Source organism: Hoplias malabaricus, chromosome X2 (assembly GCF_029633855.1).
Source record: "Hoplias malabaricus isolate fHopMal1 chromosome X2, fHopMal1.hap1, whole genome shotgun sequence".
Classification (NCBI taxonomy): Eukaryota; Metazoa; Chordata; class Actinopteri; order Characiformes; family Erythrinidae; genus Hoplias; species Hoplias malabaricus.
In genome coordinates this window covers 54,446,118-54,461,038 of record NC_089819.1, presented here as the reverse complement: position 1 = coordinate 54,461,038, position 14,921 = coordinate 54,446,118, and the positions used below count along the sequence as shown (strand labels likewise).

The 14,921-nt window shown below is 47.4% G+C and overlaps 1 protein-coding gene across 2 annotated transcripts in view; it reads right to left on the bottom strand.

The window, feature by feature from the left end:
• Positions 1–14,921, bottom strand: part of LOC136677258 (phosphorylase b kinase regulatory subunit beta-like) — a 75,557-nt gene that overhangs the window by 43,409 nt on the left and 17,227 nt on the right. For both annotated transcript variants that reach the window (XM_066654746.1, XM_066654747.1), the window contains 3 exons: positions 11,852–11,959; positions 9,941–10,021; positions 5,577–5,692 (listed from right to left, as the gene is read on the bottom strand). In XM_066654746.1, coding sequence (XP_066510843.1) covers positions 5,577–5,692; positions 9,941–10,021; positions 11,852–11,959 — 305 coding nt within the window. The remainder of the gene's footprint in view (positions 1–5,576; positions 5,693–9,940; positions 10,022–11,851; positions 11,960–14,921) is intronic.

Below are 14,921 nucleotides of genomic sequence, written 5' to 3'. Positions count from 1 at the left end.
CAATGTGCTCAAGAGAACAATGTGCTCAGGAGCGTCAAGGATGATCTGGGGACTCAAGCTCACACACACATCAGATTGGAGGCTTTAGGGACGTCAGAAAGATCTAGAGTCTCTCAGAACCGGTTCTGTGGAAATGGGAGGACAGACTCCTGTCTAATGCCATCTAAACTGATGCATCCTCACATATCACCGCCTTTCCTCCCCCTCCCTCTGACCCTCGGGGTCCTGACCACACACACACACACACACACACACAGCTACTGTACAGACTGCAGTGGAGCATGAGCTTTTCTGAAGAGGTACTGATTGTGTGTTGAGACGCGGAGCCGTCAGCGCCGACAGTGAATATGTTACTGCTCCGAAATCACTGAGAAACTCTGCGTCTCAAAGTGAAATAACATTAAAGTTTCAATCTGTCACTTTCTATACTGTCTGCATGTGTGTGTGTGAGTGACACTGTCCACCGTTGTGTGATTGTGAGAGAGAGACAGGGTGAGTGAGTGAGTGAGTGTGTGTGAGAGAGAGAGACAGGGTGAGTGTGTGTGTGTGTGAGAGAGAGACAGGGTGAGTGTGTGTGTGTGTGTGAGAGAGAGACAGGGTGAGTGTGTGTGTTTGTGAGAGAGAGACAGGGTGAGTGTGTGTGTTTGTGAGAGAGAGACAGGGTGATTGTGTGTGTTTGTGAGAGAGAGACAGGGTGAGTGTGTGTGTTTGTGAGAGAGAGAGAGGGTGAGTGTGTGTGTTTGTGAGAGAGAGAGAGGGTGAGTGTGTGTGTTTGTGAGAGAGAGAGAGAGAGAGAGAGAGAGAGAGAGAGAGAGACAGGGTGAGTGTGTGTGTGTGTGTGTGAGAGAGAGAGAGACTGGGTGAGTGAGTGAGTGAGAGAGAGAGGTTGAGTGTGTGAGAGAGAGAGAGAGAGAGAGAGACTGGGTGAGTGTGTGTAGCCCGGTGATGGACCCAGAGTGACCCTGACACCATGAAAACTCTCACACAGTAAATACACAGACTTTGTTACCCACGAGTATTACGACGTCACCGACCACGTAAATACACAAACGACCACATTATTTACCATATTATATATCTGGTGGAGTCTGTAAGGAACAACAAAACTGTTGAACTTTGTGTTGATAACGTTTGAACCAAAAGAGACACTATAAATCCTGCAATCGATTTCTGAGGCGATGCTGGTCTCCTTTGACGTGCTACAGGACCACCTTCACACTGGAAAAACCTGACCTCGTCTAGGGCTGGACAATTAATTGAAGATTGAACAAAATTGAAATTCTGAACTTCTAATCAACACAATTTTGTCTACATTGATTATATCATTATTATTATTATTATTATTATTATTCTGTTAATGTTATTATTCTGTTATGTCATATTTGTTATGAACACTGTGTTCATGTACTGTCTCTTTAAAACCACACTACCAGGCTGTAGTCACATGATTTTGCCCCTATCTGCCACATGGAAGCAACATGGAGGAGAACCTAAACACTGAGACCGACCGAGCCACCCAAGCAACTTGTACCAAAGAAAAACACAGCATCTTTTATGTGTTTTAACTTTAATTAAGATGACAATGAACAAAAAGAAGACTGTCTGTGAGGAGTGTGGTGTATTCTCCCTGTGTCTGTGTGGGTTTCCTCCGGGTGCTCCGGTTTCCTCCCACAGTCGAAAAACACACATTGGTAGGTCAATTGGCGACTCAAAAAGTGTCCTTAGATGTGAGTGTTTTTGTTTGTCCGTGTTGCCTTGTGAAGGACTGGCGCCCCCTCCAGGGTGTATTCCCGCCTTGCACCTAATGACTCCAGGTAGGCTCTGGACCCACCGCGAGCCTGAACAGGATAAGGGTTACAGATAATGAATGACTGAATGAATAATCATAACTGTGTTAAAATGTACAATCTTTACACTTATATAGCGCTTTTCTAGACACCCAAGGACGCTTTACAATCCACACTGCTCAGAACGCTCAATCCACACACACACTGGCGAGAAGCAGCAGCCAAACGTGGAGCGTACTCTCGACCAGGAACGACCTCGTCCACCTGGAGGACTGCATCGGGCACTAGGGCTTCACCCAGGACAGAGCGCCAATCCATATCTGGGCACACACACATTCACACCAGGACAGTTATTAGAGAAGCCCATTCACCTACCCTCCATGTGTTTGGACTGTGGGAGGAAACCGGAGCCCCCGGAGAAAACCCACGCAGACACAGGGAGAACATGGAAACTCCACCCAGATGGGACTTGTACCCAAGATCCCAGCGCTGAGAGGCGAACATGCTCACCACTAAGCCACCGTGCCGCCCACTATTAATTGTGATATTGATTTACGCTCACATCGCCCTGCACTACCTTGATGGTGGCTTTCAAGAAGTAATAACCTAAAATATGTTGTCGTTCTGGTGTTGTTTTGGTGTCGTTCTGCGTAAATGTGTTGTTCAAAGTCAGAACTCACATATTTTTTACCGAATATGATGCTGTAAATAGAGGAATAGAGGAAACTCTAAAGCAAACAATAGCCAATCATTCCTCATTAAAGTCTGATGTACCTCAGCGCAGATCAGTTAATATTCAGCCGGTGTCGTCTCGACTCAGACGAGAGCGAGCCGCTGAAAGGCCTCTGAAGGCTCGCTGGCACGGTGTCAGTGTAATCTGTAAGTGAAGAGTCACACGGCAGCAAAACGACTTCCATTTTCTTTGTTCGGGGCCGGAGTATGATGATTTAAGGCTAAAGCAGGAAGGCATTTATCACCTCCTCCCTCGCTCGCTCTCTGGCCTCCTGCCCATACTCTCTCGTCCACTGTAGTGCTCCACTACAGCAGCTCCACATGGTCACGGTAGAGAAGTCCGCAGTAATGCACATGTACTAACATTAACTCCAAGCCATTCAGAGCTTTTAAAGCCGTAAATGCCCTCCGTGATCATGCATTTTTAAAGTAAATGTACTCCCTGCCCACTTTATCAGGGAGCCCTGCCTTGCTGGTGGACAGTCAGAGGCTGGGGCACAGTCTGCTGACGCACAGCTTGTGTTCTGCGTCCTCTAGCCCTTCATGAATGGACAGAGATGTTCTTGTGTGGATATTATTGGCTGGTGGACCTTTCTCAGCATTTTAAATTCCCCATTAGACCTACTCAGGTCAGTAAGGCCCTGTGTGTCCTCTGTGTGTATGTGCAACGAGGATAAAATTGAGTCGAGTGGAGTTTAGACTAAAGATGACCAAATCAGGCTTTGAAACATCCACCTACAGTGTGACTGTCTGTGAGGAGTGTGGTGTGTTCTCCCTGTGTCTGCGTGGGTTTCCTCCGGGTGACTGTCTGTGAGGAGTGTGGTGTGTTCTCTCTGTGTCTGCGTGGGTTTCCTCCGGGTGACTGTCTGTGAGGAGTGTGGTGTGTAAACATCCGTCTACAGTGTAGACCTGGCTTCATTTATATTAACAATTAATTCATTAAATGGAACAGTTCAGAGTCTGGGAATCTGGAGGCCACCAACCCACACACTGTGAAACAAGACCACCATGTCCGTTTTCTTTGCCTTGAAAAGTCAGAAAGTATGAGACAAAACGAGTCGTTCTGATTCTGCTCCATTCTGATGTAAAGAAAAGAGACTTTAGAATGGCCCCGCCCCCTCGTCTGAGTCTGTCCAATCACAGCGCTGGACCCACGTTTACGTGAGAGCGCAAAGATGAGGTTAAATGCAGCAAAACAGACACAACGAGTGCGGAGAAATAAGAACGGAGCGTAAACGGCTAAAAACCAGAGCTTCTGCTCCTCGCTCCTCACTGCTGTGCGCTCGGGGTCGGGGTGAACAGCGAGCGGCTCATTATCATTTAAAGGAACAGGTGCTGAAAGCGGGCGTTCTGAACAGGGGCTGTTTACACAGGGGGAGAACACTGCTGTGGGGCTCGTGGGGTTTGGACCAAAGCAGGTCACAGACGTTTTATTAACTGTGTTCCCTTGGGGAGAATCTGTGAACAGAGGGTAAGTGTTTGTATACGGGCTGAAGCATGTTGGAGCTGATCTATCGCTCCATTGACGGACCTTTACACAACTTTTATTTTTAAAACACAAAGTAACGCTTTGCTGAACTGCTTTGCTTGGAGCTGCTCGGCCTCTTCGGCTGAAACGTTGAATGTGATATTTTCTTTAGGCTTTTAAACCGGAGCGAAGCGGTCGATACTCTAATTGCCTCTCGGAGGAGATGCGTTGTGGTCTGGAGATAAGCAGCAGGTTGATGGAGAGAATCCTTATTGAGCTCAGCCCGACTCGGGGCCTGAAGCAGCGCTGGAGAGGCTTTTTATTTACCGCGCTCCATTAAAAAGGACATTATACGTGTTTTTAATAGGGAGCGAGGCCTCTCAATGAGGGTGGTTTCTGGTCGGAGCTGATATGAAGCCCCGGTGAGTGTGAATCCTTCCCTCTATTTAAGTCCGACCCAGTGGAGGGGAAAGAAGAACAACAGCGTCTCCATCAGATCCTGGAGCGAGCTGCTTTCCTCTGTTATGACCCACTCTTTAGACCAAACGTGTGAAAGCGAACATTGTTTAAGCTTTGAAATAGCTTCTACTCTCTGGGGAAGGGTTATATTACATGCCGGAACATTGCTGTAAAGAACTGATGGTACTGATATTGCATGATTGGTTCTGGATCACAAACACTACCCAAGCTCATCCCATCGCTCACAAAAGAGTGTGTTATACCGCTCTGGCTGACTCTTGGCATTGGGCACGGTGACTTTAGGCTCATGTGTGTCCTCTGCTGTTCACTACTTCACTGTGGAGACTACACAAGCTGTGGTGTGGTGTGGTGTGGTGTGGTGTAGAGGTGAATGATGACAAATGACCCCTAGTGTCTTGTGTGTGTTTGAGTGTGTTTCTAAAAGAACAGAAGACGAACCAAAGGCACCTAAATAAACCAAACAGAGGGCGTGATGTGACAATAATCGTGCCACGATGGAACAGAGTGCGCTAAAAAACAACGAACAGAGGACACACCGCCTAATGACTTCTCTCTGCAGCGGATCCACTTTGGTTTGTGCAGTTGATGAAATTGACGCCATTTTGAGACATTTATCCATTTCACCGCCTCTTGCTGTGGTTCTAGGTGGTTCAACCATCTCCAGGTAAACACACACACACAGGCAAATACACACACACAGACAGACACAGACAGACAGACAGACACACACACAGACAGACACACACACAGACACACACACAGACAGACACACACACACACACAGACACACAGACAGACACACACACAGACAGACACACACACAGACACATACACACACACACACAGACACACAGACAGACACACACACAAACACACACAGACAGACACAGACAGACAGACACAGACAGACACACACACAGACAGACACACACAGACACACACACAGACACACACACAGACAGACACACAGACAGACACAGACAGACACAGACAGACAGACAGACAGACAGGGCATTAAGCCCAGCCGATGACTCTGACGAAACCAAACCCTTGAATAACATATGAATCCAGAGGAGACGGTAAAGTGTGCGGAGGTGTGTGAGACTCACCTGGAGTGGAGCTCTGTGCTGCCGTTGTTGTATTTGCTCCCTCTCTCCCACATCCCAAAATCCGGCACACGATACGCTCTCTCCACACAAAACACAAGGTTCTGGATGAATGACACCTACACACACACACACACACACACAATAAAGAACCCAGTCACTGACATGCTTGTGTGTGTTTCTCCACTTACCAACACACCCCTGTTTCTTTAGTTTTCTTTCTGCTCTTCTTTATGTTCAACTTTCAGCTTCTAAGGGGTCGGCAGAGAGGATCGACTGATCCACACCGCTGACCCGACAGGGCTTTCACTCCAGATGCTCCTCCTGAAGTAACCCTACCATTCCAGCGGAGTTCGGGATCGGCACCAGGAACAAACTGACCAGGCGGCAGGGCACGGGGCAACACGACTCCACACAGACACTGACCTGAGGCGAGGGTCAAACCCTGGGCCCTGGAGCTGTACAGTAGGGACGTCACTGTCACGCCACCGTGCTACTGTCACACACACCGCCATACCACAATATTACACCCACCCCTGGTTCGGAGTGAACTCGGGCCGGGACGTCTACCACATACTCCCTCTCAGTGTGCGTTCCTGTGCTCCTGCTTTACGTGAACGTCCACAGATGAAGGTCATGTCCCACTGCTCAAGAACGGTTAAAGGCCCTGGATGTTGTTCACGCTTCGCCCAAAATAACGACTCGCCAGTGAGAACGACCCGAAACTCCCATCATACACTGCGGCATCACTAATTAGCACTTCTCAGGAACGTTCTTCTGGGGACATGTTGAGTTTGAGGGTATTATTTCTCTTTTATTACGATTGCACTGCTCCTAAACTTTTTAAAATATTGAACCCTGTATAATTTATGACTCTCGATTTTGAAAGAATTCATTAAAGTTTAAAAAAGAAAAGAACACCGTGACATTTGATTCCACACATAAATAAATAACTGGGGCAGCTGTAGTCTAATGGAAAAGGGGGATGTGAGCGGAAAGTTGCCGATTCGCTCCCAATGACAGGCTGTAAAAATGGGGGAGGGGGAGTGAAGGAACAGTGCTTTATCCTCCCTCAACATCCACATTGAGCAAGTGTGTTGGGGATGTCTGCCTGAGAGTCCTGGGTTTTGTGTGTGTGTGTGTGTGTGTGTTTTCACGGCCACAGAAGTGTTACATGAAGTGCTATGACATTTGTATCAGTGTAAGTGTGTATCAGACAGGTCACAGGTTGGTACTAGGTTCTGATTGGATGTTAGTTCCTGAACGATGCTGATTTCCACTGAGCTCTTCCTGGTTTGGCATTGGCCCATACATTAACATTAGTCCGGTGTGTGTTCAGCATCCGCCTTATTTACCCCTAAGATTCAGGCCTGAGTAATGATCTACAGCTCTGTGTCTTCCAGTAACTCGGGTAATTCATCACTGGTGTGGGTGGTATCGGCGCTGCTGGAAGCCCAGAGCATCGTGGGACCCCCACCCCCTAAACACACACACACACACACACACACACACACACACACACACACACACACACACAAGGAAACAGGCCAGGGGAAAAAACGAGTAGCGTAAAGAATGATGACTTTTGGAGGCGCAGAAAGTGGGGAAATGTGCTTGTGCCAGGGGAGTAGTGACTGACACGGGCTTTAATTTAACACACTGCAAAACCGAGAGCCCCTAAAGCACGTTAAAATGGGGCAGAAAACAAGAACGGAGGGATAAGAAGCTATGGAAGAAAAGGAGAACTGTAGAGAGCAGGGACGGGCTGCTGCTGTTGTTTTATTTTAGACTGGAATCGAATGATTAATGCATGGAGTTCAACAGGATCTTAATGAACACTCGGCCCCGAGGTGCCTCTATGTTCTCTGTTTTCCTCCATTTTTCTCCGTTTTCCTCGTGGGCTGCGCTCCTGTTTTAACGTGTAATTGCACACAGAAACACACACGCAATGAGTCCTCTTGCTCGCTCTCCCTTTGTCCAGCAGTGGCTCAGAAAATGTTTAAAACTCCAGCAGCTGCCGTGTCTGATCCACTCCAACCAGAACACATGCTCTCAGGGGGGCTTTTGTGGGTCCTGGCCACTGAAGAACAGGGTGAAAGGGGGCTAACCAAGTATGCAGAGCAACAGACGGGCTACAGTCTGTAATCGTAGATCTACAAAGTGCTCCTGTGTGGTCAGTGGAGCTGAGAGAATGGAGAGTGAGTGCAGAAAAAAAGGTGGTGATTTAATCTAACGGCTGATTGGTGCAATAGAGCAGACTCATATCATTACATAACAATGACTCTGAAACTGTAGGGGTGTGTGTGTGTGTGCATGACACACACACACACATAGACATCCCCTGCTAATCTGGACTGCCATCCCCAGGCAACTACATTTTTAATTTATTTTATTTAACATTAATAAATAGCGCCTTTCTAGAAACCCAAGTGCAATCAACACTTCGGGGGAAACCCACACAGACACAGGGAGAACACGGAAGCTCCACCCAAACTAAGCCACCGTGCCGCTCACATCCAAACAGAAGGGTCTCTGTGGTCAGAAACGTATCGCTCCGAATGGTCCAGAGAACACTAACATCGGATGAGCTACAGTACACCATGTAGAGAGGGGTTTCTGATAAAGTGGCCACACAGATGTACTCCAGGCAGCCTGCAGGGGAAGCAGAGGAGACACAAGGAAAGAGCCAATGTTTCTATAATGAGAATAAACACAAAAACAATTCAGTGGAAGCTACTGGGCAGAAATGAGCGGCCCGATCTCCCTTTCCCTTCCGTTTCTCTACCGTCTGCTGAGAAATGCAGGGACTGCTTTGCTGATTTAACATCGAGCTTTTTAAATTGTGTTACGCGACCCACTGGGCTCTGTTTAAACACGCCAATTAAGGTTTGTCTGGTAAAACGGCACGGAACCCCCCTAAACAAAGGCAGGGCTGGCAGTCTGTTGGTGTTTATAAGGCCGGGTGAAGCTGTGGTACCGTAAACAAAGCGCGTGTAAACAGTAATTGCCTCTCGAAGTGAGCGCAGTGGAGGAATTCTCGTTCTGAAGATAAAGCCAAACAACACCACGGGATAAACAGAAGTTGCAATTATTCCACGGACGCCGCGTCCACAGCAGAGGGACCCTGAGTAAATCTCCCCGAGAGCGCGCTGTAGGAATAAAACACAGGTTTAATGAAGTCCTGCGATTTCCACGAGGGCCGCGGGGCGAACAGAGCGAGAGATTAAACAACTATTATAGCTCCGCTCTCGAAAACACAAAGCATGGGCCCCTTACTGCAGCCGATCCATCCATTTACTGATCTAATCTAACTGCTAAACACCCACAAAGATCAAACACCACAGCAGCATTCTCCCCCTGTCTAAACAGCCCTGTTCCTTTAAATGATAATGAGCCGCTCGCTGTTCACCCCGACCCCGAGCGCACAGCAGTGAGGAGCGAGGAGCAGAAGCTCTGGTTTTCAGCCTTTTCCGCTCTGTTCTCTTTCTTTCAGCTGCATTTAACCTCGTATTTTTGCTCCCACATTAACGCGGGTCCTGCACTGTGATTGGACAGACTCAGACGAGGGGGCGGGGCCATTCTAAAGTCTCTGCACTCGACGTCAGAAGCGAAGCAGAATCAGAACGACTCGTTTTATCCCGTGTTTTCAGACTCAGGCAGCGCACAGAAAACTGACTGAGGGATCTTTCACAGTTTCACAGTGTGTGGGTTGGTGGGCACCAGTCTTAATCTTGAGTTGTGTGGTACTGTTCCTCTTTAGCTTGGCTGGGGTTTTCCAGCATTGTTCTGTAAAGCCTCTCCAAGGCTGTGAGAATGCATCTGCGCACATCTGTAAACCTCTGTCAGACAAATATGTGACAGGAATCAAACCGACAGCAAAAAACAATAACTCCAGACTGGGGGTTAAATTACAGCATGGTTTTACACGGGATATTATCTCCACGGCCATGTACTCCTCCGGGAGGATGCTTTAGGAACCAGCTTGTGGCCAAACAACACACACACGAGCCAGTGGCAGTGAGTTAAAGGCGAGGAGTTGGCAGGAAAACATGCTTCGTTGGCAACATCCTGTCCCCACTGACTATTCTTTTACAGCCATTTCAACAGCTGACAGTGTGTGACAATGGCTGGTCCAGAGCCATGATATTACCCACCCACCACAAATTTGTGCTAGAACGCCTGCAGGTCAACATTACCATACACACAATCCCCTGCGAAAGCACACACTTGCACATTACCACAGACACAGTAGCATTACCACACATACTGTCCCGCGCCCACACACACACACATAGACACACATACACACACACACACACACTCTCTCTCTCTCTCACTCTAGGGCTGTGTGGGATCTTATTCAGTACCTCATCAGTGTTGTAGATGATCTGGAGCCCAGAACAAATCATCTCCACCAAGTAGAGGAGGAACAGAGATACAGCATCAATCTGCAGCGAGAGAGAGAGAGAGAGAGAGAGAGAGAGACAGAGAGCAAAGAGAGAGACAGAGAGCAAGGAGAGAGAGAGAGAGAGACAGAAAGGAGAGAGAGAGAGAGCAAGGCGAGAGAGAGAGAGAGAGAGAGAGAGCAAGGAGAGAGACAGAGAGAGAGAGAGAGAGAGAGAGAGAGGAGTGAGACAGAAAGGAGAGAGAGAGAGAGAGAGAGAGAAAGGAGTGAGACAGAAAGGAGAGAGAGAGAGAGACAGAAAGGAGAGAGAGAGAGCAAGGCGAGAGAGAGAGAGAGAGAGCAAGGAGAGAGACAGAGAGAGAGAGAGAGAGAGAGAGAGAGAGAGAGGAGTGAGACAGAAAGGAGAGAGAGAGAGAGAGAGAGAGAAAGGAGTGAGACAGAAAGGAGAGAGAGAGAGAGAGAGAGAAAGGAGTGAGACAGAAAGGAGAGAGAGAGAGAGAGAGACAGAAACAGAGGGAGAGACAGAGGGAGAGACACAAAGAGAGAGAGAGAGAGGTTACATGCTTTTGGAGCAATCCGACTTGCGGATTTCGGAATATGAGCTTCGAAAGTGGGAATTATTCCCATATTTCAACCTGCTCTAACTCGGTCCATTTTCAAGCTATGACCATGAGATTTCACACGGTGAGACTTGGGACACACTGGGACCCACCACGTCAAGTTTCAGACCGATCGCACTCATCCGTCTTGTTTCATCCCTTCTTCAATATCCCTCCATTCATCTGAATGGGGGCCGGCTAGAGTGGGTGATGTCATAATCCACTCTAACTCAGCTGTCTTTTTGAATAGGCTTTTTTTGGCTAAACATTTTCTTGTAAAATCCTTATACTTTCACCTAGAAACTTCATTTTAACTTTAAATGGTGGGGAAACCTCCCCTTTCTAGCACCTATAAATATGAAATCACTTCATGGTAGAGGTTTTGACTTCAATGTAATTTTTGACCGGGTGAGCACACCTTTCTTTAAAATGTTTGTGGGATTTACAGTTCTGGCACCAAATCAATCACCAAAGAGTTCTTTCTCGTACAAAGTGAACGTTTTGAGGTTGCAACGTGGGGTTTTTGTACAGCGCCCATTCAAACAGGACATGGTCCCCTCATAGGAAATGAATGGCGGAACTTTCCGGAACACTGACATTTAACTGCCACTCTCACACAGACCCTAATGCATAAGAATAACAGAATAAAGCACTGACTAAATAAACCCCAGATATATGTGGCCGGATTTTTAAAGTGGAATGTGAAAGTCCAGCACCAGCTAATTGACCGAGGGAGTCTGAATTTAATGGGAGTCGCAGCTTCTCACGTCACTGTCTCCAGATGGTCTCGAGAGCTCAGGAGAATGTCTACGAGTCGTTTGGAGTTTACCTGTGGACGGATATGCTTTCGAAAACCCCGAAGGTGGGAACGAGTGTGTTCTAGAACACCTCCTCACACATGCCTTTTCCTCATTCCTGAAGTGCGTATGAATGGATCTGAGAAAGCGTATCTGTCTCAGAGCTAATCTTAAGGTTTGCTCCCCAAACACACAGCCTTTCTGGAGCTTAAAGACGATGCACTCGTGCTGAATCGATCCGAGAACATGCAACAAGCAGCGGCGAGTCGATAGCCTTAAACTCAGCAGGGCTCAGACTCCTCTCAATCTATAGGAGATAATGAGGCAGCGCCGTCCCAGAGGAGTCCTCTCAGCACACAGCCGGGAGAAACATCGCCGTCGCTCTAACACCGTGACCTTCACTTCACGCCCGGTCCCTGTTTGGAGCAGAGCTCAGAGCTGTGGAGGGAGGGATGTAAAAGAAGAAGGGTGAATTACCTGAAGGTGGCTGAACTGCTCGTACGTATAAATCTCATCTCCGGTGTGAACGTTAAACACAGAGTGCAGACACGTGTACGGACACGGGTCCTGTTTAAACTTCTCCACCTGAGAGAGAGAGAGAGAGAGAGAGAGAGAGAAAGGTGAGAAAGAGAGAGAGAGACATGAGAGAAAGAGAGAGAGAGAGATAGAGAGAAATAGAGAGAGAAAGTAAGAAAGAAAGAAAGAGAAAGGAGAAAGGGAGAGAGAGAGACAGAGAGAGAAAGGAGAGAAAGAGAGAGGGAGAGAGAGAGAGAGAGGAGAAGAGAGACGGAGAAGAGAGGAGGAGAGAGACAGTGAGAGGAGAGGAGGAGAGAGAGTGAGAGAGAGACACAGAGGGAGAGAGAGAGGAGGAGAGAGAAAAATAATTAAACACATGAATATACACTATATCTTGTTAGTATTAGTCACGGTCTTTGACAAAAATTTGCAATAAATTACACAGAAAGTTGTGAGAGAGAGTTTTCCCACATTTTCCACGTCTTTACCATCATCACCATCCTATAAACAAAATATTTTAATGTTCTGTGTTTACAGTGTAACTTATTAGGACTCAGACACACACACACACAGGCAGACACACACACAGACACAGATACAGACACACAGACACACACAGACCCTGAAGCGGTACCCAAGGTGCAGTTGGTGGTTAAATTGCCTTTCTCCCTTATAACAACTCAGATTTATGTTGTAGACAATGGGACGTCTGGTTACCATCACCACCACTGTAAAGAAACCAGAGTTTCTCCATAATCAAACCACTCTGAACGACTTTATTTACATCTCTTCCACTAAACGCTGCAGAAACTCAATCACTGGCCACTCTCGTAAACACCGCTGGTCTCCTGCCTGACCGCAGAACCGGCCAGTGCTCCATGAACCCGAATGAACTAGAGCTCCATTAGAGCTGCTTATTCCGCAGAGAGTATTTATAGACCCCGCTGCCTCATCGAGTCTGGCAGATTTAGACGTTCTGAACTTGGACGGACGTCCCGAGTGTCGTTCGCCGTTAAAGGCTCCTTAAACAAACCGGACAACTGCACGTCTTCTGCTGACGCTTCCCTCGGCCGTTAATCACACTGCATCAGTGCCCTGCGTCCTGCATCACGACGAGCATCTGACTGGACCGGTGTCGGCCCGGATTAAACAGGCTCTGTGTGGTTTACAAAGGATTTAAGGAGCTCTAGTTTAAAGTAGTGTAGGAATATAGTTGTTAAAAGAGAGATATTCCACCCCTCGACTCCACAGTGGAACACAGCTCTGTTTCTTCATGAAACGTCTGTGACCTGCTTTGGTACAAACCCCACAGCAGTGTTCTCCCCCTGTGTAAACAGCCCTGTTCAGAACGCCCGCTTTCAGCACCTGTTCCTTTAAATGATAATGAGCCGCTCGCTGTTCACCCCGACCCCGAGCGCACAGCAGTGAGGAGCGAGGAGCAGAAGCTCTGGTCTTTAGCCGTTTTCACTCTGTTCTCTTTCTTCTCCGTTTTTACTCATTGCTCTTAGCTCTTATTTCTCTTTCTGTTTCTTCCTCATCTTTTTTTTTTTCTCTTTTTCCATCCTCCATCTTCCCTGTGCCCTGCCCTTTCCTCCCGTGTCTCTTTCTTTTTCTCTTTTACCCCCTCCCCACCGCTCTCTCGACTTCTTCCTCCATTTCACTCCTCGTTTTTCCATTTATCACTCTCTCATACTTCTCTCTTCCCCCTCATATTCACATCTCTGTTCCTCTCTATAAATCTCTCCCTCTCACACTTTTCTTTTTACTTTCATGCTAATTTTTTTCTTTCCCTTGCCTCCCTTTCTCTCTCTTGCCTTCTGTCTTTGTCATTCTCTCTCTCTCTCTGGGTCATGTAAAGCATCTCTCTGTCCCAGATACATCGTCTCCTCCTTCCTTTAATTCCTTCCTGCTGTCAGCAGGCTGTTTAACAGCAGGCCTGATCTCACTGTGAGACCTAATCCCTCGCTCTCAGGAGAGATGGAGGAGAGAAAAAAAGACAGGGATAGAAACACCTGCCTGGAGAAGAGGTGACATTTCACACCTGTTAGTCTTCACCGCTCACAACGTTAATCCAAAACACACGAGAAAATATATCGGCCAATGAGGACCGAGTGACACGCATCACTTATTACAGCCATTATTATTAGAAGTGCTTTTTAATTTCTTATACGTTTCCGTGACATCGCCATGGCGACACAAGTATACACACTGCCCCCGAAACCTCCTCCGAGACTGAAGCCTGGGCTCCTTCATTATTATCATTCCACTTTTATAACAACAACACAGACACTGTTAAATCCAGTTACGTTGCCATGGCAACCCGACTCCATCACATCATGTACAGTGTCCTCTGACTGACTGTCATTTATTTGCGTTTTTCTTTAAAACGATGTACATCGTGGTCGTCGTGAGAGAACGCCTCAGGGCTGATGCTTCGGGAAGTTTATTATAAGAAAGTGATTAATAATAAATGAGTAAAACTGTGATAATAAAGGGTTATATATAAATACTTCAGCCTTGAAGCCGAGCCTTCTCTGTTCCACGCTTCTCTTTTTATGAGCTTCATCTTAAGTTTCATAAAATGGAACTCAAACTTTTGCACACGGCTGTAAATGTAGGTGGAGAATTTTAAATATTCATTCACCATCGACTGCCAGCGGCTCCCTGCGGATTTCTCCAGAAGGTAAACGGCAGTCGATGTTGTTCTCATTTCTTGATAAAAGTCTTTTTCTGCTCTGAATTTCCCGCACGTGCTGAAACCGTGTGTAAAGGCTGGTTTATTCCTCTGCGCTGATCCAGACCTCAGTCAGTCGGGGGTCAGCGGAGCACGCAGACGCACGCAGGCGCACGTAGATATCCGCTCTGTGCAGCTGTGGGTCGAGTGAATGCTGATTGGCCGCTAGGTCGCTATGGTCATGAGACCAAACAGATAGACACCCATGTGTGTATGTCTGTGTGTAAGGCCCACATCACGACACACAGGTGTCGATCTTCGCAGGTGAATCAAGCAGCGTGTGGTTGAAGCAACACT